The sequence below is a fragment of the Magnolia sinica genome, chromosome 7, assembly GCF_029962835.1.
Source record: "Magnolia sinica isolate HGM2019 chromosome 7, MsV1, whole genome shotgun sequence".
Classification (NCBI taxonomy): domain Eukaryota; kingdom Viridiplantae; phylum Streptophyta; class Magnoliopsida; order Magnoliales; family Magnoliaceae; genus Magnolia; species Magnolia sinica.
This window is the reverse complement of record NC_080579.1, coordinates 23,362,571-23,385,128: the sequence shown is the minus strand read 5'-3', so window position 1 is coordinate 23,385,128 and position 22,558 is coordinate 23,362,571. Positions and strand designations below refer to the sequence as shown.

General features: G+C 39.1%; 1 protein-coding gene across 3 annotated transcripts; it reads right to left on the bottom strand.

Moving 5' to 3' along the window:
• Positions 1 to 271: 271 nt before the first annotated feature.
• LOC131251216 (mitochondrial acidic protein mam33-like) lies at positions 272 to 21,147 on the bottom strand. Of its 3 annotated transcripts, XM_058251813.1 has the most exons (5): positions 20,864 to 21,147; positions 16,325 to 16,501; positions 16,170 to 16,213; positions 10,656 to 10,856; positions 272 to 680 (listed from the first exon to the last, which is right to left on the bottom strand). In XM_058251813.1, the coding sequence occupies exons 1-4, from the start codon at positions 20,990 to 20,992 to the stop codon at positions 10,691 to 10,693; spliced, it is 516 nt and encodes a 171-aa protein (XP_058107796.1). In that variant the 5' UTR covers positions 20,993 to 21,147; the 3' UTR covers positions 272 to 680; positions 10,656 to 10,690. The 3 variants fall into 3 exon arrangements, with proteins under 3 accessions (XP_058107796.1, XP_058107794.1, XP_058107795.1); XM_058251811.1 differs by having other exon boundaries at positions 16,170 to 16,501; positions 20,864 to 21,142; XM_058251812.1 differs by lacking the exon at positions 272 to 680 and adding an exon at positions 7,858 to 8,137 and having other exon boundaries at positions 16,170 to 16,501; positions 20,864 to 21,142.
• Positions 21,148 to 22,558: the final 1,411 nt, after the last annotated feature.

Here is a 22,558-nt window from a genome sequence, read left to right as displayed (position 1 = left end):
CCACTTAATACCGTCCAGTTCCATCCAGAACGTTGGGCCAAACACGCCCGTCCAGGATGCAGCCCTCATAGGGTTTGGCCCTTGATCAAGATGTGTTGCACCGTTTTGATAGCCAGATCATATATGCCATTTATATGATTTCGTATTCGTAGTCGTTCGATTTCTTTGCACATATCAATATTGTTAGCTTGACCTTTGGTTAGTGGGGCCCACTTGTTGGCTCATCTGCACAAGCATGTTTATATAATAATAATAGAAAAATAAATAAATAAAAGTGTAAAGGGGTTTTCTATCACCAAGCAGGGCCCACCAGATCAACCGTTTAGATCATTTGTTTATAGGTTCCCTTGAACATATCCAGGGTCTAGAAGGATTGTGGAAGAACTCATTACATAGTAACCTGATTTACCAGGGCTTAGAAGGATTATGAAAGCACTTGTTATATAATAACCTGATTTACCAGCCCATGTTATTAGCACAGATGCTATCCATCTAATCACTTGCACTCCACCATTCATCAGTGTTCTCCCCACGTGTGCGGACATGGAATTCCGGTGCACGTGGGGGGTTGATGTATCAATTGGGACCATCCATCTAACTGCTTATCATCGATAGATATAGTTGTAGGTATCTAGCGCGAGCGTCTGAAATTAAGTCCATTTGGCACCTTGTGGTCGAGCCTGTTTGAGATAAAAGACCTGTATTTCAAGCCTGTTTTCATGGCCTATCTTATATAAGAATATTGCTTTCTCAAGATTAGTTTATACACTGCATTGGCTTACATATGTACTTTTATATTTTGATAATGCATGAATTTCATTTCAACCATGTTGTGACTGAATTATATAGAATAATTATTTCTAAATAATTTGGTTCAAGTTATGATGATCACTAAGGCCTAAGTTCCCATCTTAGTTTGTGGTTTTAGACCAAGGTACGGGTTTATGTCCGACCAATCCAAAGGGTCCAAAACTAATAAAGCGACTTGTTCATATTCCAGTTTTATGACTATCATGACTGGTTACCCACCTCTTGGCCTGTGGGCTATGAGAATATCCATTTAGGGCAGTGGATTGGGTGTGATCCCAGTTTCATAGGATTAGTGAGCGTATTTAATTGTGTGTTCCACTAAAGTGATGGCGACTAGAGACGTGAATCGATTCTTAGAATCAATGGTGCGCCTTGTCATGAATTAGAGGATTGTTTTGGGTGATGTTTATTTATAAATAGACTGCATTCAACCCAAAGGAATTCGAAGTCTAGTTGGGAGATAAACGGGATGGGGTGGATGATGTTAATATTGTGGATCAAATTGGCCATATCGCTACAAAGGTGTTGGACCATTTGGACTCACATTATTGGCACTCACAGCCTCACGTTGTGAGAACCACTCGCATATTGCACCCTCAACTCAAAAAAAGGAACCGCAATGATGCACTATGTTTCACATGCAGGTTTGATGTTTAGAGCCATCATCTTAGAAAAATTCGATTGACCGTCCCGTCAATTAGATAAAGTTTTAAAATGGAATGTTTTCTTATGTGAGTTTCTAAATCCTTCTATTATATAGAGATATGAATGTTATCTCCCAAAATTACTTAAATCATGATTCAAGTGAAATCTTGGTGCAATCAACTTCTAGAAAAATCTTTAGGGTCACAAACATAAAAGAGTAACTATTAGTGAAACTAGTACAAAAAATTCTTGTCTGCCTGGAATCAAATTTAATTGATGCACCTAAAAATTCATGGTGGATCAATTCAGATGCCATGACTCATGTTTCCAATTCCATACATACGTTCATTAAGAGCCTATCAACCAATAAATTGAGAACATTTTGTTGATTGTTCTCATGGCAAATAACACTCAGGCAAAGGTTAAAGATGTAGGGTTTTATAAGTTGAAGTTGAAGTCAGGGCATTATTTAGACCTAGACAACACTTTTTACGTGCCATTTCTACAACATGGTCTGGTTTCCATATCGCAACTCGATGCTAGTGGTTATGAAATGGAAAGTTTGTGTTGTCACGTGGGTCAGATATCATCGGCCTTGTATCATCGGTAAATGACCCATATCAGTTATACCTCGACAATTTGTACCTCCAATCAAAGTCTATACATACCAATGAGAACATGAATGTTAGCATAAAAAGAAAATTGATTAAGGAGAATTCCTCCATGTTATGGCACAAGTGACTCGGTTACATTTTTTGCAAGAGAATTGAGAGGCTTGTTATAAAAAAGCAATTTTAGGTGTAATATACTTCATGGACTTTACAGTCTATGTACATTGCATAAAGGGAAAGCAGACAAGAATAAGGAAGTTGGGTATCACAAGGAGTATTGGCCTCTTAGACGTGATACAAACAGATATATATGGTCTGTTTCATGTGGCTTCTTGAAATGGACGAAGGTATTTTATTACCTTTATAAATGATTATTCTCGTTATGCGTAACTATACTTAATACATTATAAATCATATATCCTGAATATGTTTAAAATCTTTAGGGCTAAGATTGATAATCAATTTGACCAAAAAATTAAAGTCGTTACATCTAACTATGGTAGTGAATATTGTAGTAGACATGACGAATTAGGACAAAATCCAAAGTCATTCGTTAAATTCCTAAAAGAACATGGTATCATCGCTCAATATATCATGCCTGGTACATTAAAACAAAATGGTGTTGCTAATAGGCAAAATAGGACCATATCATGCCTGGTACACTAGAACAGAATGGTGTGGCTGATAGACGAAATAGGATCCTAAAGGATATAGTCAAGTCCATGATTAGTAATTCTACCCTTCTATGATCATTGTGGGTTGATGCCTTAAAGACAACAATATACATCCTAAATCATGTTCTAACTAAGGTTGTAGTAAGACTTCATATGAAATATGGATGGGAAGGAAATCAAGTATTAATTATCTCCATGTATGGGGTTGCGCAGCTAAAGTAAGAATCTACAACCCGAGGGAAAGAAAATTAGACCCAAGGACCATTAATGACTATTTCATCGGTTATCCTGAAAGGTCAAAGAGATTCAAATTTTATTGTCCCTCTCATATCCTAAGAATAGTTGAATCAATAATTGGAAACTTTCTTGAGGACAACAATATTGGTACACAACCTATGAACTTTGTCTTTGAGGAGCAAAGGATGACTAATCCAGTATTAATTACAGGAGACGATCAACTTGTTCCTTATCTATAAATGAGGATTTGGTGGGAGATCGATCATAGGCTCCACAAGCTACTCCCGCAATAGAAGAATCACATAATCAGGAAAGAGTGACATTAAAGAGATTCATAAGGGAGAGGAAGTTGGCAATACCCAATGATTATGCTGTGTATCTTCAAGAGCATGAGTTTAACATAGGTGTGGAAGATAACCCTGAATCTTACACACAAGCCAAACAAAGTGTTAACTGCTCTCAATAGATCGATGCCATGGAAGATGAACTAAAGTCTATGAAAAATAATGACTTTTATAATAATAACGTATGAGATTTAGTCAATCTACCTAAAGGGGCGGTACCGATTGGTTGTAAATGAGTGTATAAAATCAAGTGGGACGCCAAAAGGAAGATTAAAAGATATAAACCTGGTTAGTCGTTAAGGAGTTCACACAAAGGAAATATATTGATTTTAAAGCGACTTTCTCACTTTCTCACTAGTCTCTAAGGACTCCTTCCATATTATTATGGCGGTGATGGCTTAATACAATCTTGAGCTAAAATAGATGGGCGTAAAGACTGCGTTTCTCAATGGAAAATTAAAGGAGAATGTGTATGTGTTACAACTTGAAGGTTTCGAGATCCATGGATCTGAACATCTGATATGTAAACTAAAGAAGTCCATCTATAGTCTAAAGCAAGCAATGCGTTAGTGGTACTAGAAATTTCATAAGGTGGTTTATTTATATGGTTTTAAGGAAAACACCGCTAATAAGTGCGAGTAAGTTCATCTTCCTAGTGTTATATGTCAATAATATTCTATTAGCATGCAACAATAACGGAATGGTGGGCAATGTTAAGGGATTTCTATTACAGAAATTTTAAATAAATGATCTTGGCGCCGCGTCATATTTCATAGGTATAGAATATACTGTGACAGAGCAAAAGGTATTTTGAGATTATCCCAGAAAACCTACATTGAAATGATACTTAGCAGATACGCCATGCAAAGTTATGCACCAAAAGAGGCATCTATCATCATGGGTGACAAGCTTAGCCTCTTACAGTGTCCCAAGAATGATCTTCAAAGGAAGGAAATACAAGATATTTTATATACATATGCAGTGGGAAGCATTATGTATGCACAAGTCTGCACTCGACTTGACACAACCTTTGTAGTTGGAATGCTTGGGAGATACATGTCGAATCTAGTAATGAATCATTAGAGAGCCATAAAGAAAGTGATGTAAAACTTGCAAAGGACAAATGATTTCAATCTCACATATAAACGGATTGATCGATAGGAGTCATTTGGATATACGAATTCGGACTTCATCGGGTGCCTCGACAGCAAGAGCTCTACATCAAGATATATTTTCACAATGGCTCATGGAGCTGTTTCATGGAAGAATGCAAAACAGACACTTTCGATTTTATCCACCATGGAAGAAAATTTTATCATCTTCTATAAAGCCATATGTCAGACGATCTAGTCACAAAACTTCATCGCAAGGCTTCAAGTTATGAATTCAGTTCCAAGCCTATAAGAATCTACTGTGATAGCACTGGCGGTATTCTTCTTCAACAACAACATAAGTTTGTCTAAGTCAAAGTTCATAAACTTAAGATTTCTGATGTGAAAGAGAGAATTTAGGGTCATTTAGTGTCTATAGAACACATTAGCATGAAATTGATTATTGTGGTCCCACTAACAAAGGCTTACCTCCAAATGCATTCAAGAAGTTAGTGAATGATATGGGATTAGTTATCATTAAGAATAAATTTAATTAGTCAAAGATATAGATACTCCAGCTATGTGTTATTTCAGTTTTATTCAGTATAGTAGACAATTCAATTCTTTTTATGGCATTATGGTTTCTGTTCCTTAAAGTAAAATTTTCATGCGCATAATTAAATAAGTGAACAGAATACTTTAAAGTTTTCGAGGCGGTAGGACGCTTGAAAATCTACATAGAATGCCACACTAGATATGAGATTTTCATATGGAGCTCCTTAATTTCCAAAATCTATGGCGTGGGAATATTGTTGTGTGTAATTGTGCTTAATCCCACTGCAATAATTGTAGTGAAAAGTGCCATGGTTCCATACCAATACGCTTAGTGGACCAGATTATTCAAGGTACTATTTTTTATTTATAAGGTTTCGAGCTTGTAAGAATATATTAGATATACCATTCTATTACATGTAAGGCAACGCTATTAGTGGACTGAGTGGGAGAATGTCAGAATTTTCTCTAGCTCGCCTATGGCATTGTTTGTTGGGGCAACGGAATAGACGACTTGGATTATCAGAGATAGTTTTAAGTGGAGCCTACGATATGCAGCATGTACAACTCTTTGCCCCCACTATGTACCATACCATAGGGGTGTTTTTTTAGGGCTGTCAATGGGCTGGGCTGGGCTGGGCCGGAGGTAGGTCTCCACCTATATTTTGAACTATTTCGGGTTGGGCCTATTCAAAATTCTGATTTTTCAGGCTCGAGCTTGGGCCATTGAAACCCCTAGTTTTTTTTTGAAAAAAAAAAAAACAAACTAAGATTTCCTCTCTTGTAAAGGAGATGTGTGAAGCTGATGAAAACAGCGAGTCTAATAATGGGTAGGACTTGCTGCCGACATCAAGATCTATAAGAACCTAAATCTTCTTGTCAAAAAATTGACGCAAATTGTCACAATCTCCGACAACATTGTTGCCACTATCAATCGTCGTCAGCCCCTAAACATTAGGTATGTGTCATATTCTTCTTGTGATGCTAGGTATGTGTCATATTCTTCTTGTGATGCTAGGTATGTATCATATTCTTCTTGTGATGCATGAACCGCTGTTATAACAAAAATTAGTCAAAATTCCCTAACCAGTTAATTTATTTCTAATATCTAATATCATGGCACACCTACTGAATGGACTACCTTTATCTTTGTGTGGTGAAATCTACTCTATGAGGTCCACCTATTGGATGGCTTAGATATTTTTCCTGTCTGCTCGTGGTGGTGTGTGCATTAGTTTATTAGACGGGTTTTTGACTATGAGATGGGGATGCTAATGGTAGGCCCCACCTAATGAATGGCCTGATGTTCCCTTTCTTCTTCACTCATAGGTGTACCTTTCAATTCTGCCTTGTGCAGCATGAGTCATACGATGGATGCTATAGAAGCATCACAAGGCAGCCATGTATGTAAGGGTGGAAATAGGCCTAGCCATGTATATCGGTTAGATGGCACATACACAACACAACACGGTGCGTCCACGGTCAGCCCAAAGATGCAATGGTACATGAACAGGTGAATAGCTTCTACATGTGGTGGGATAACTCAATGGTACATGAACAGGTGAATAACTTCTACATGTGGTGGGATAACGCAATGGTACATGAACAGATGAATAACTTCTACATATGGTGGGATAACCACAGGTTGACTCGCAGACGAACTAAGGGGTCATTTGGATGCCTGTATATGGTTTATGTGAAAAACGATTACTGGTGTAAATCATTTACAGCCTGTTCTATTTGGCTGTAAGCTATAAATAATTTACAAGAAAATGATTTTGTGTTTGGATAGCCTATAAATTATTTAGGTCTTGTAAATAGAGAGCCAGTCTTTTTCATTTATAGCCATTAGGTTGTAAATGGAAAGCCTGTAAATGAAATCACAGCTTTTTGCCTATAAATCAATGGAGTTGAAAGCTGTAAATGAAATCACAGCTTTTTGCCTATATATCAATGGAGTTGAAAGCTGTAAATGATTTACTGTCTATAAATCATTTACATGCATTCTTCAGCATCCAAACACAGACTGTAAATCATTTACAGTTGGCCCATTAACAGGCATCAAAACAAACACATAGGAGAGGCCGAGATTATCCCTACAAAGGCCGCAGTGAGCGATGGGACCGTAGGTCGAGAGACCTTAGAGAGCGCAGCCCTTGCTGGCCAGGAGACCTTGTCGGGGAGAGTGCCTTAACTGCCACCTGGCTATCAGGGTAGCCCTTGACGAACATAGGACTTTGGCCTTTGACACTGACCATAGCCTTAGGAGTCAGTAAAGTTGTTCTGGTCGCCCCAAAGCATAGGAACAAAGCCAACAAGGTCTTTTCTCAAATCAATACCCCCTTGAGGATGCTTACATGCCTACATCTACATACTGCTTTCTATGGCTTCCTAGTTAGAGATGAAACAAGGAATGTTCTACTCGGTGAACATACCCTTGATTGAGATTGAGTTGAGTCCTAAAACATGGTATTTGGGATGCATCCCCATGTATTGCTATAGTAGTTGCATCTGAGGTCATATTAAATGATCCAATCTGTTCATCTGACGAAATTACAGCAATGAAGAGGGGCTGACTGAAAATTTACTAAGAACGAAAAATCCTAGACTTTAATCTTACTGTAATATAAACACCCCCCCCCCCCCCCCCCTCGTTCTTCGCAGAGGACTAACCCAAAGAGAAGTCTTTCTTAAGTAACCCAACTCTGCGAAACCTCAGCCCCCATGTTCAAAGAAACCCTGATAATCAACCTAATTCCCTGCTTTTGGAAATCATGAGATCACAGCCGTCCACATTGGGTGATCCATGGGGGAGATAATTCATCCATTAGATGTCCTATGTGGCCCATATATTTCATGATAATCAATTCAATTTTTAATTTTAAAATCAACATCGTGAATTTGGAAATTTTATAGGCAACTTTTAAGTTTCAATAACTCGTGGAGTTTAAGTTGACTTTGTTACAATTATGCAATGTAAAAGGTTATGAAAATTGAATCATGTTTTTTCAATTCCCTTAAATCAATGTTTCCTGCATAATGAACACTAGCAAGTTTGGAGTTTGTCTTTCCTCCATTGTGGCTCAAGCTCGCCAATCCATTGCAGCCCATGTATTAAGATGGTCCAATAACCAAAACAAGCCATGTTGTGCTATTAGGGCCACCATGAGAAACTGTCCGGATGGAGTGGAACATTCAAAATTAGATTTCCAACAGCCCACATTCAAATTTCATTTGGTTTGTGAACAAAAAGAATGCCAACTTTTAAACTATTTCCAAAAAAAAACTACCTAAAGTTTTCACCACCTACTATAAAAACGCATATGAAACTAGTTACATATTTTGGTATCGATGAAAATACCCTCAATAAACCACACTTGCAATTAAAATTCACCTAGCTACAGCTCCCTTAGTAAAACCCATCAACCCTCTCTCCCTCCCTAATTCTCTCGTTCTCTCCTCTCCTCCCCATTCTCCTTTACCCCTCTCATTCTCTAACTCTCCTCTCACATCTCTCCCTCTCCACTTCTCTCATTATCTCCACATGGTCGGTGCAACAGAGGGAATTGAGTGAGTTAGGACCAACCTTTGACATTGTCAGAGACATGTTAATGCAGGGGCATTTCACACCGAGCTCAAGTGGGGTAGCCCATGGGATGCGGGGACACACTCGGGGTGGGTGGCCCATGTGATTTGGGGCCCATGAGCCCACGAGGGAGTTCGGCCGAGGTCCTAACACATGAGATGTGAGGCCTGAGCTATGAGATAAAGAGATTAATTCGTCATACTCTAACAGTTCAAGCTTTTAGAGCAAATAGTTAATTGTCCTGCATCAAATTGGTATCAGAGCGAGAGGTCTTGTGCACCGAGGGTGATTAATGCAATATCATTTTCACACCAAGCTCGAGTGGGGTAGCCCGTGGGATGTGAAGACACTCGGGGTGGGTGATCCATGTGAGTTGGGGCCCACAGGGGAGGTCTCGTGTTCGAGACTCCTCACCGGGAGTGATTAATGCAAGGGCATTTCACACCGGGCTCAAGTGAGGTAGCCCGTGGGACGTGGGGACACACTCAGGGTGGGTGGCCCATGTGATTTGGGGCCCACGAGCCCACGACGGGGTTCACCCAAGGTCCTAACCCATGAGATGTGGGGCCTGGGCTATGAGATAAAGAGATTAATTAGTCATACTCTAACACTTCGAGCTTTTAGAGCAAGTGGTTAATTGTCCTGCATCTAATTGGTATCAGAGCGGGAGGTCTCGTGTTCGAGACTCCTCACCGAGGGTAATTAATGCAAGGGCATTTCACACCGGGCTCGAGTGGGTTAGCCCGTGGGATGCAGGGACACACTCAGGGTGGGTGATCCATGTGATTTAGGGCCCACGGGAGAGGTCTCATGTTTGATACTCCTCACCGGGGGTGATTAATGTAGAGGCATTTCACAACGAACTCGAGTGGGGTAGCCAGTGGGATGCGTGGACACTCCAGGTGGGCAGCCCATGTGATTTGAGGCCCACGAGGGGGGTTCAGTCGAGGTCTTAACGCATGAGATGTGGGGCCTGGACTATGAGATAAAGGGATTAATTCGCCATACTCTAACAATTTGAGCTTTTAGAGCAAGTGGTTAATCGTCCTGCATCACATGTCCTTCTATGAAATAATCCAGCTCTGCGAAACCTTAGCCGCCATGTTCAAAGAAACCCTAGTGTCCCACCTAGCTTATATATTTCATGATAATCGATTCAATTTTTAATTTACAACCAACACCGCAAGTTCCGAAATTATGGCTTTGACGGATCATTGAGTTTTAGGTTAATTTTTTACAATAATTTATATCAAAAGTAATACATATTTGGAATCCTCTCTCTCTCTCTCTCTCTCTCTCTCTCTCTCTCTCTCTCTCTCACACACACACACACACACACACATATATAATTCGGCCATATGGGGCATTACGGCGCATAACATAAACGTTGAACATCCAGCTGTTGCGCTGGCCGTTGCCGTTATTAAATCCTTCGGTAAAACTGAGCTGGTTTGGCCGAGTGACTCACCTTCACCCCAAAAGACATTTTCTTATCGAGTCGAAATGAGTCATACCGACTTTAGATTGCTTGTGCATTATGCTAGCAAACCTACCCGACCATATACCATACATATCAAGGAATGATAACATGCAGTTCTAGTCATAGAAGTTCCATGTAGCTCCCTCCTCATATCACAGGTGTAGGAAGCATGTGGTGATTGGGAATGTTGATCAGATGACCACGACATGGGTAAGCCCATATCCCAACAAGAAAGGGGATTGGTCTGAGATGGCTATCCTATATTGGGCTACAAAAGAAACAATCCACATTCAACCAGAAAGTTATGACTTGTATTAGGGCTTATGGCCCATTTACAAGGTGCCCCACCAAATCAACAACCCTAATCACTACCTTGTGCCATAAAACATGGTCCAAAATGTCTTTCACATCGGTGATGATAAATCAAGTAATTAATATAAGGATCAATTGTTTCGCCGCTGCTCACAACTGGATCTCAAATCAAGCCAATAACCTGCAAAATTTGAATTCTTTTTTTTTTTTGTTTTTGAAGTTACAACATGAGATGGAAAGAAGAGGATAACCCTTCCTCTTATTTTTTTTCTTTTTTAAAAAGAAAGAAAGAAAGAAAGAAAGCAGTGTGCACCTGTGAGTAAAACTGCTATCTGCTGAGATCACGTGTCATGCATCCGTCACGACCATGGTCTTTAGTCTATGCAGCCAGCTTACGTATTGCAACAGCTCCTTCTTATGCAAGTGCAGTAGGAGGAAATTAGTGAGTTCTTCAGTAATCCCCCTTGCTACCAGATACTCTTTGAATGCTTTCTGCAACTCGGGATCTAAAGACCTGCATAGATGAAGAAGAGGGCTTAAAAAAGAAGGAATCAAGAGGCAGTAGAAAATGCATAGTAGAGGTACTGAGGTAGTATACAGTGCTCAACTAAACATTATGTACAGTTTGTTCGGGTTTTCAGTTGTACAAGTGGGGCCTCAAATTCAGGAATCCAGTCTGTAGACATGATGCCCCACTTCAGATGGTCCATGCATCAGATAAGAAAATCCTAACCCTTCAATTAGTGGATAGAAAGGAACAGAAATCATGATAGAGCATGAGACTTTCCATGGTGCAATGAGAACCAAGCTGTCAAACCATGTTACTCATGTATAGCATGAATGCAGCTTTTGCATGCAGATCACTGTGTGCCATAAAGGCCATTACATAAAGATAACGGTAGCAGCTGTTACGTAAAGATAACGGTGGCAGCCGTTACACGTTACATGGTCGTAAAGGCCATTACAGAAAAAGTGACCCGTAAAGGCCATTACAGCCTGTTACGCCCCCCGTAATGGTCTATTACAGGGTCGATACAGGTTCTTCGGTTTTCTTTTTTTATAATTAAAATAAAAAAATAAAAAATAAATAAAAACAGAGAGAGACCGTAGTGGCCATTATGGGAGCCGTAACAGCCGTTACAACCCGTATCATAAAGGGTAATAGTGGTGCCAGTAATGGCCACTGTTACCGTTACAGAATACCTTGACGCAGATATTTTGAACAATGAAGCGAAATTGAAGAGTTGAAGTAACCTGCTCCAATTTCTTTAAGGAACCAATTTTCAGCAGTTAATTCTTCAAGTACTGACATGCGAATTATGTCAGAAAAAGTTCCTAAACTACTGCAGTTTTATAAAATATTTAGTCAATGATATTCAAGGCCTTCCTCCAATCGATGCAACTGCAGGCTGCAGCAAATCTCCTGAAAAGTTGAAACCACAACAAGTTGTTTGTACAGTAATGCCCATCACCAAGCAGATGTTTGTCGATGTCAGATGGTGGTTTTTAAGAAGTCAGATTTGCTGAAATGTCCTCAATATATTTAAATAATGGTGTTATGTAACAGAAAAATGATCTAGTACTCTCAGAGCACTATTAAGTTATAGTGCTCCTAGTTGTATTGCGTCACTCAGACAATCCAAACTCCCAATCTGAATCCATTAGGTGCAGCATCCATTTCGTGGCTAAAAAACACACTACTCGGACAAGTCTAAGATTACAATCAATCACCTATAAAATGGATAGTCAAGATCACTTATAAAAAACTAGGTCCAATCATTGTTTGGAGTATCCTCAATATTATCAAAATATCCCTGATATTATCTGTATCTCCAACTTGGTGATGCTGATAATGTTGGGCCTGGTAGTGACACCACTAATACCGATAGTATCAGAAATTCCAGGTATCGGCAATATATCATCGAGTATCGCCAATATTTTCGACTGTGTAAATTCCAAGCGTCTCTTGTATTGCCAATGCATTGATATCACCAATATTTTCAACTGTGTAAATTCCATGTGTCACTTGTAAATTATTATTTTTTTGTTAAAAGAATTGGCATTCCAAATTTTTTTATGGGTGCATGGTTGTATGATGAAATGCATGTTTGTCTGTGTGTATACACATGGATGGATCGATGAATGGATGGATGGTTGGATGGTTGGTTGACTGGATGGATGGATGTGTGTGTGTGTGCGTGCACACATGGATTCATGGATCATGCATGTGCTTTTATGTATGTATGCATGTGCATGCATGCATTGATGGATCCACCATTTTCCCCAATTTTCCCTTAATTCCTAAATATGCAAATATGCGTCTTTTTTGCTATTATGTGATTCTTAAATATGCAAATGTGCATTTTAGCATCTCTAGAAGTTTCACTGAAAATCCATTGTTTTCCTCATGTTTCCCTGAATTTTCGGAAATCGGCGATAACAATATTGTTTCCATATCCCCGACCAGCGAAAATTGTAGCTATACCGATACTTCGAACGCTGGGTCCAATCAATCATTTTAATCGTCTATTTGTAGGGGGTTATTATGGTTCGCTATCATTTCTACCAGAAAATGAATTGCTATTAAAGATGAGGTAAATTTACATATGCATCGTATACTCCTAACCGCATGTCTTTTTTTTTGGGGGGTAGCTTATGACGTGTGGTGCATGGTATAGATCGATGTATTTGGAGGGTTGCAAACCTCATCAATGAAGTTAAGGATAGTTGGATCAATTTCGATGTCTCTTTCTCCCATGTGCATTGGGAAGAGAATGAGGAAGCCAACACCCTATTCTAGAAAGGGTCAACGGGAATTCCATCATGATTGTTGATAATAATCTAGAATGACAGAAGCTGAGGCTCTACCGTTTTCTTGTTTATGTTTCCTCTTTAATAAAATTCAGCCGTTATACATGGAAAAATAATAATAAGGGAAAGATGGGGCATATCATTGCCACATGCTCCAATTTTTGGGACCAAGCCACTCGCCAAGTTGCATCCATGTGTAGATGCTTTGAGGCACAAATAAGGTTGGTCCACTCATCCAATGACTCACACATGTGAAACGAAATGGACGGCTAAAAAAGAATGGCAAATGATCAACAGTCAATGTGCTTGTCTCATTGGTCACTCCAATTGATTAGACCAGCCTGATTTAAGCACCAAGGCCAAGGGTATCCAGTGTTTGTAATATTGATAATATCAGTCGATAGTATTGGCAGTCAGCAATACGAAACCCCCGAAAATACTGAAAATTTGCCAAACTTCCATTTATTGTGCTATATATCACAAAATATCGTGAGATATCGCCGATATATTGCACAATAATGCTTGATATCGCAGATTTTTGCGTAGGACAATAGCCGTGCAACATCCACGACATCTTATTTGCATCCCATCCAGAAATTCCAAAAATATATAAAAAAAAATTCCATATATAGAAAAAATCTCTTACCTATTCAATCTGCCTAAGAGAGTAGCTTTTGAATGGAAATGGTGGGCCGTAGTTGACATTTCCAGGTCATGTAAGAGAAATCTATCAAAATCCAGAGAAATCTGAATATTTGGGCGAAATTCAGAGAAATCATGGATTTGGGAGAGATTTTAGCTCTGCGTCGAAAGAAATGGGATTTGGGAGAGATTTTTGGGTTCCGGAACGCCGAAACCCTATCTGTGTCGAAAAAAAGGGCGTCCGAGCCCTTTTTACAGTTGGTTGGTGTACAACACACCACTGAGTTGACTAGTGTGTTGACATCACCAAGTTTTGTGGGTCCCATCATAAGGTATGCGTTATATCCAAACTGTTTGTCCATTTGGAGAGCTCGTCGTAAGGCTTGAGCCGAAAAATAAGACAGATCCAAAAATCAAGTGGACCACACTGCAGACAGCAATGGGAGATTAAACATCTACCATTGAAACCCTTTTGAGGTCACAGAAGTTCTGGATCAATATGATATTTGTTTTTCCTCTTCATCCAGGTCTATGTGACCTCATGAACAGATTGGATGGAAAATAAAATTTATGGTGGGCCCTACGAATGTTTTAACAGTGAGAATCACTATCACATTGCTATTTGTGGTGTGGTCCACTTGATATTTGGATATGACTCATTTTTTATCTCACGATCTAAAATGATCTCTCCAAATGGTTGAACGGTGTGGATATAATAAATACATTATTGTTGGGCCCATATAACTTTGAGCCGTCTGTACAACTGCGCTGGTGTTGCCAATGTGGTGGGAAGCGGATTGCATGGTATCGCGTACTGAGTAAACTCTGTGGGGCGCACTATAATTCATGCATTGTATCCACTCCGTCCATCTTTTTTACTAGATAATTTTATGGTGTTAGACCACAAAATGAAGCGTATCCAAAGCCCAAGGGGACCACACCACATAAAACAGTGTGAATTAAACGTCTGCCGTTGAAATATCCTTGAGGGCCAAAGAAGTTTTGCATCAAGCTGATATTTGTTCTTTTCCTTCATCCATGTCTGTGTGATCTTATGAACAGGTTGGATGATATTTGTTCTTTTACTTCACTATAGGCCCTGGGAAGGTTTCAACTGTGGACTATACTCAAGGAAATAGTGGTGGTTGAACACGGTCCCATTAAAAACTTCTTAGGGTGCACCTTGATTTTCCCTATATTTTATTAGGCTCCTAATTCATTGATAACTTCACATAAGTTTCAATGAATAGAAAAAACAATTATCAACTTGATCCAAACTTTTGTGGCCCACTAATGGTCAATCACCATTGTTTCCTATGGTATGGTCCACCTGATTATTGGATCTAGCTCATTTTTTGGATGATGTCCTAAAATGATATGAAAAAACGGATGGACGGGGTGGATAATGAATATAGTTGTCTTAGTTCAATCGAACAGCGCAAAGCTTAGGACCCTATACAAAGGAAACCTATTATGTCCACTTCTTTTTTGAGGTTTTATGATTTAAAAGTGTGTATTAGGGACTTTTTAAATAATCCCTAAAGTTTTATTGAAAAATTCAACAATTTTCCCAATGTTTCCCAAAAAGTGCGATAAATTACACGATATGAACAATATAACCCATGCGATAACCGATACGTATCTGTATCCCAAGGGTGCGATACATTGCGCGATACCGATATTTCGAACATTGGGGGTACCTACACAGACCCCACTCTATGAGCAGCTTGGATTTCACATATCAGCAAGTGTGGAAAGTGCACTTAGAAAGCTCACAGACTTTCGAACAGCTATTGTGTGAATGCACTTGACATCTCCCTAAGAAGAATCCACCCCAAGATAAGCAAAAATAAAAAAAATCACTGTTTGTAGCAATATTTATGCATGTGCGCAAGGCATCTATGTAGCATACTGACAAATCTCATTCTCAGAAATTTCTAAGCCCGGGAATTTCTAGGGAGATTTTCAGATTTTGACTTTTTCTCATGATATTATTGGGAAAATCTAGCTGACAATAAAATATTTAAAAAATATTTATTATACATTACTATATAATTTTCAAAAACTGGGTATAAAAGTATAAACTGAACTATTTTTACTTGTAACAAATTTTCTGTTAAAATCACAGTAATTTTGTGACAAAATCACAAAAAATTAAAATCTGCCAAGATATTCAAAATCTTGCAGTATCATCATGATAATATTGGCTAATCAAAATTCCGCAATAATATCGCGAGATTTTCAAAATCTCAGCCATATTTGTCATGATGCTATGTAGCACATATGGAATTAGATAGAAATAACAAAAAGCCACACTGCATATAATTCTAAAAACAGAAAGGAGGTCATTGCATATGCAAGTCCCGAATCTGACCTGAACGAGGGGCCTTTGTAGTCCAAAGCTCCTAAACCCACTGACTGGAGATAATAAGCATTTCGGATATCGAAATCAGACCCATCAGCACCTCGACTGAAGAGACCACAATCGAACTGCAAGACAGAGCTTAAACCGGGCTTTCTCATGCACACCTTCATGAAAGCCTTTCTTGGCAAGGCTCCCTCCTCTTCTTCAAAAGCTTCAGGACCCAACAAAGCAGAAACTGCAATCTCTTCTCCCATGCCATATTTCCTCCTTAAAACCACATCTTGTGACTGTGGAGCATCCCAATCCAACACAAAATCCCCCAAAGAGCCACCTAGATGTTTCTGTTAATGAATTCATGGTTACTATAATTGGAAGACTTGTAACCCAAAAAGATAGAGCCAATCTGCATATGTTACCAAAGATGGTTTTACAGGATTACTGCAGCACAACAGTTTGCACATGCCAAATGATCAAGCCATGGTTTGAATTCATAGGGTTTTTAATGTAAGAGAATTCAAAAGGGCGTCAGAAAAAAAAAGAAAAAAAGATGTTTTTTTTTTCTTTTGTTGTTGTTGTAGTTGACAACTGAACTAGTATGTAACGTAGAAATGAAGAACATGTGGTATAAAGGAATGATCGCTGTCAGATCATGATTCATGATCTAACATCGGGCAACAAGTGACCACTAACTGATATAAGTAAAAACATTATCATCGGGGGGCCCTCACCCACTTTTCGGTTTGCTGTTAGGCTCCACCACCTGATCACCGTGTCATGATCCAACAGTGAAAATTCCACAACAAACTGATTCTCTTGCATTTTAGGGAGCATTTGGAAGTCGAAAGAAGATAATAAAATAAAGTCTATCTCCAGAGTTTCTTCTACACATGAGATTGATTTCCATTGAGTGGAATGGCAACCTGGCAATATGATCAGAACCATCTTAACGAAGGGAGGAAAAAACATAATAGAACACACATTCATTGGTTGTCTCAAAGGCCCACCACATGGCATCATCTTTTGATACAAGTGGTTCCTGCTGCAAACTGCCAATGAAGGTCTCATGTCTACCCTACCATTCCCCAACACAAAAGGTGACACATCAAGTCTTTTGTTTTGTGTCATTTTCATTGGTTTATCTAACTATATTCTTCCTAAAAACAACATTGAAATGTTGGGTGATTTGCACAAGAGGTCAACCTTACAGAGATCGGATTCATGACTAATTCCACACGGAAACTAATTGCAATTTGGGAAATTTTCCAGATTTTTCCTGAAAAAAATGTCTTGTTGAGTTTCTTTTTTCTTAAATTATTTTATAATTTGTAAATAATTTCAAAATAAGCAGCATCTAATGAGCATATAATGAATACTTAACAAGTTAGTCAGTAAAGTTGTCTGAAATATTGTCAATAACTGGTAATTCTTTTCAAAAAGTTAGAGAAATTTGTAACAGACTGAGAGATTGGGGTGGCGGTTTGCAGCACGCTTGTGAATGTGGCACGTGCACAAGATCTGGGCCACTCAGCAAGTGGGGGCACCGTGAACAGGCCCGGGCACAAGATAAGAGGTCTGCTCATTAATTAAGCCGCACGTGTAAATAGACTGTTGATCATGTTTTGTCTAACCCAACTGCACATGCAACCCATATGATGAGTGGACCAGCCTTATTAGGGTTATTAATGGGCCCAGATCCCGTGAGTACCTAATGGTCCCAACCTGATTTGAACAGGTCCAGGTCAAATCGTTTGGACCAATTTAGAAACCAGGTCGAGTTTGGTCCACCAATTTGGACCCAGTTTAGATTGGGTCTGGTCAAGTTCGGGCCAGGTTCACCATCTCAGACCCTATTCAAATCCGTCCTGGTCAGGTCCATTTAATTTTAACAGGAATATTACATGCACGTATCAATTCGTGTATCAATAGAACGATGTTTGCTAAGCCGCATGCACATAAGGATCCTATTTACACACCACATGTGTTGAAGTGGCATGTGTGCGATCTAATCCATCCATTGGGTGAGCCCGAGCATATAAATGTCCTCATTTGAAACAAAACTGACTTAAGACCAAGGTCCAAAAAACCGATGGGTAAGAGACAGGCAGTGTTCAAAGAATCATTATCATTACATGTAGTAGTCCCTTGGGATACGGAAATATGTACAACATCATCGATAATACACAAATACCAACGAATGCATCATTGTCTTAAGGGAAACATTGAGGAATTGGGGAAAAGGTAGATTTTTAGGGCCTTTTTGGTTTTCCAATTACAACAGTAAATGGACGTAAATGGGTAATGATTATTTACTCTTGTAATTGTGTGGTGACATCACTTACATTTGACTACAGTAATGGTTTTTTTTTTTTTTTTTTTTTTAACATTATTTGTTATACCCAAAAATCACTGTAAAAATGTTAGTTTTATAATGTGAAAAATGTAATGATTACAAATTACTTAACCTACTTCCTTTACAAGTGGATTTGACTCTTGATTTATGAGCCAAAATTATAATGATGGCTCATTTACCATTTCATATGAAATTGGAAAACCAAACAGGCCCTAAAGTGAAACTTCAAGAGATGTTAACAAATCTATTAAAAAAAAAGGTGAAAGAGAAGAGAAAAAGGAGAAAGAGAGATTAATGGAAGAGACCTAAAAATTACTTATGGGATGTTGAAAAGCAAACGAACTTTTCTACTTTTTGGTTGATCATGCTGTTAACTAAACATACTTGTTGAACAAGTAGAAACCAAGATAAGCTACTTGAGGCATAAGTAGCTCAATCAAAACCACTTATGATTCAAATGGGCTGAAAAAGGCACATGTTTACGCACTTCGAACTCAAAATATTACAAAAAAAAATTACACATAACAAGTTTCCATTGTATAAGGGCCCAAACAATGTGTTGTCAAACAAAAATATTTAATTACAAATATGATTTTAATACACTAATTTTTAAAAGATAATGCAATAGATCAACACATATAATGCACTAATTTAAAACACTCATAGGAAGAGATCCCTCCACAAATTTTGAAAAACAGTTTTTTTTATGGAGTTTCATAAGTTTTAATGTTGGTATCATTGATCTTATTGATAATATCAACAATATCATCATATGCATCGACAATACAATGTATTTATTTCAAAGGGCTATTGCTGACATCTTGCGATATCGGCAATATTATCGATGATATCGACCGTTATAATGTGTATCCACAATACAATGTATTTATTTCAAAGGGCTATTGCTGACATCTTGTGATATCGGCAATATGATCGATGATATCGACCGTTATAATGTGTATCCACAATACAATGTATTTATTTCAAAGGGCTATTGCTGACATCTCGCGATATTGGCAATATTATCGATGATATCGACCTTTATAATGTAGTTTTTATATTACATCAGTTTCTATGTGGCTGAGGTGCAATGCAGGTAATATTGGCCGATATTATCGATAATACCGGCGATACCAGGAATACTAGCAAGTGGTATTCAAACCCAATTGGATCTGGGTTCAAGTCCTCAAAAACGAGACCTGGACCTGGTCAACCCTAGTAAATCATACATGTACTCTAGGAACTGACACAAACCCACCTACCTGATTTTCAAGGCAAGCATATTCACAGTGCCCTAACCTGATGATCTGCGCGAATCCAATACAAATGCCGCAAATTGCTTCTTTTGTTTCTCCTTGACTGGATTATACTAGTGAATCTCAAACCAGAAGCAATGGTACCTATGACACGACCCGACCATATCGTAGAAAAACATGTAGTACTTACTGCAGTTGAACATGGACCAAAGACTCCAGTGGTAGTTGGCCACCATTTCAAAATGGCCATGACTTATCTTCTTACATGTGGCACACATGCATGGCCATCCAGAATCCAGTCCATTGAAACTGCGTGCCGCATCGTGGATGGAGCATAGCCCAAAAATCACAATGGTTGAGCAATTGTAACCATCCAATTGGTGGATTACAACTGGATAGTTAAAAAGCAAACTATTGAACAGGCCACATTCATCAAGCAAATTCAGATGGTAGCCATTATCAGCTCAGTGAGATTTAAGTTATGCTCCATTCACAGTAGGATTAGGGATTTGGATGGTCTCGATTGCTGTGTAACTACGCCATCTATGGTTGGTTACCTTTTCAAAATGGTCATGACTCTCTCGCATGTGGCACACATGCATGGCCATCCAGTCCATCGAAATCATGTGGCACATCAGCAGATGAAGCATAGCCCGAAAACCACATCGGTCGAGCAATCCTAACCATCCAATTGGCAGCACACAAATGGATGGTTAAAAAGTAAACTATTGAACAAGCCACATTTACAAGGCAAATTCAGATGGTAGCCATCATCTGCTCGCTGAGATTTTTAGGTCATGCTCCATCCACAACAGGGTCAGCTATTTGGACGGTCTGGATTGCCGTGTAAATACGCCATGTCCACAGTGTGTGGTCTGCATTTTCCGTCAGACGCGTCTGACCATACCGGATTAAAAACAACACTAGCTAGGGTTTCTGCAATTTGAGACCATTTCTAGGGTTCCAAACTTCATACAAATGCAGATCGGATCTTCCATAAATGGAAAAGGCTGCTCAGCGTACAGATACTAGGGTTTCCATAAATGGAAAATTTGCACAGTTTTCTTTGGAATTTGGGGTTTGATTTTTTCTTTTACCTGATAAGGGTTTGAAGATTGCTCGTATTTCAGTTCGGATTGCAATGCATTTATCAAATCTCTGTCTCGAACGGTTCCGTACCTGCGGAGGGAAAACAAGAGCTTCAGCAACCTCCTCGACTGTGCCATTAAAGGGGACCGCTGCTAACGTGCGCAGGTGCGGTAGGTTCTGGAAAGGAGCCGAAATGGGTGCTAGCACTAGAGAAATGCAACGGCTACCCGTAGGAATATGAATTTCAATCCCGGACGCGGACGGGCTGCAGCCCTGACTCCGTGGGGCCCACGGACGCACGAGTTACGGGCACTCCGTTCATCCGATCTGGAAGCGGATTGCGTGCTGAGCTGCGTACTGAGTAAACTCTGGGAGGTTCACCATGATTTATGTATTTTATCCCCTCCGTCCATCCATATTAACAGACCATTTTATTTCTTTGGCCCAAAAATGAAGCATATCCAAACTTTAAATGGACCACACCACAGGAAACAGTGTGAATTGAACATTTATTGTTGAAATTTTCTCAGGGGCTAAGGAAGTTTTGGATCAAGCTTATGTTTGTGTTTTCCCTTCATCCATATCGGTATGGTCTTATGAATAAGTTGATGATAATTAAACATCACTGTGGGCCTATGTGATATGATCCACTTGGGCTTTGGATATGCTTAATTTTTGGGCTAACTCCTTAAATGAGATGAAAAAATGGATGGACAACCTGGATACACCCTATACTTTTATAGTAGGACTAAAGTTTACTCAGTATGATAATAGCTTACTGAGTTACACAATCCGATTACATGGGATTCAAAGCTCAACTGGACCACACCGCATGAAACTGTGTCCACCATTGAAACCTTTCTACAGTCCAACGTCATGTTTATATGCCATCAAACCCATTAGTAAGCAGAATCCTGCTTGCGTCAAGTAAAATACAAATATGATCTTGATTCAAAACCTCTTTCGCTTGTGTGGAGTTTTTTAACGGTCTCCACTTATTTCTTATGTTGTGGTCTACTTGAATTCTCAACATGCCTCCTATATAAATTCATGTACTAAAATGAACTAGCGAAATTGGGCAACCGAGTGATGTAACGGGCACGGCTTTGAAGGAGGTAAGTGGATCCCTGATTGTGAGGCCATTATTATGTATGTTCCTTACATATACATGTCCATCCATTTTGAAAACTCATTTTAAGGCATGATCCAAAAAATGAAGTAGATCCTAATCTCAAGTGGACCATAGTACAAGAAAAAGTGGTAATTAATCATTTAAAATGTCTTGTAGGCCATGGAAGTATTGTATCAAGTTATATTTGTATGGTCCCTTCATCCGGGTCTTTGTCAACTCATCAACAGGTTAGATGGCAAATAAACATTCTGATAGGCCCCCTTTTGAAGTTTTTAATGGCGAGGATTCAATCATGACTGTGTCCTGACTATGGTCTACCTGATATTTGAATATATTTTTAAGATCATGCCACAAAATGAGTTTTCGGATGCACCACATGGAGTAAGGCACGCATACCAAGGTTTGGTGGGTCCCACACTCACGGATCCGATCCCAGATATAACACCTAAATCATGATGGGCCCACACCCTGGCTGCAATTAATGAACGTCCCTCAATCCTACTATCGCCACACGTGCTACCATGGTATGGTGTTTATAAGCAATGGCATTATGCCGGCCACGTGTAAGGAA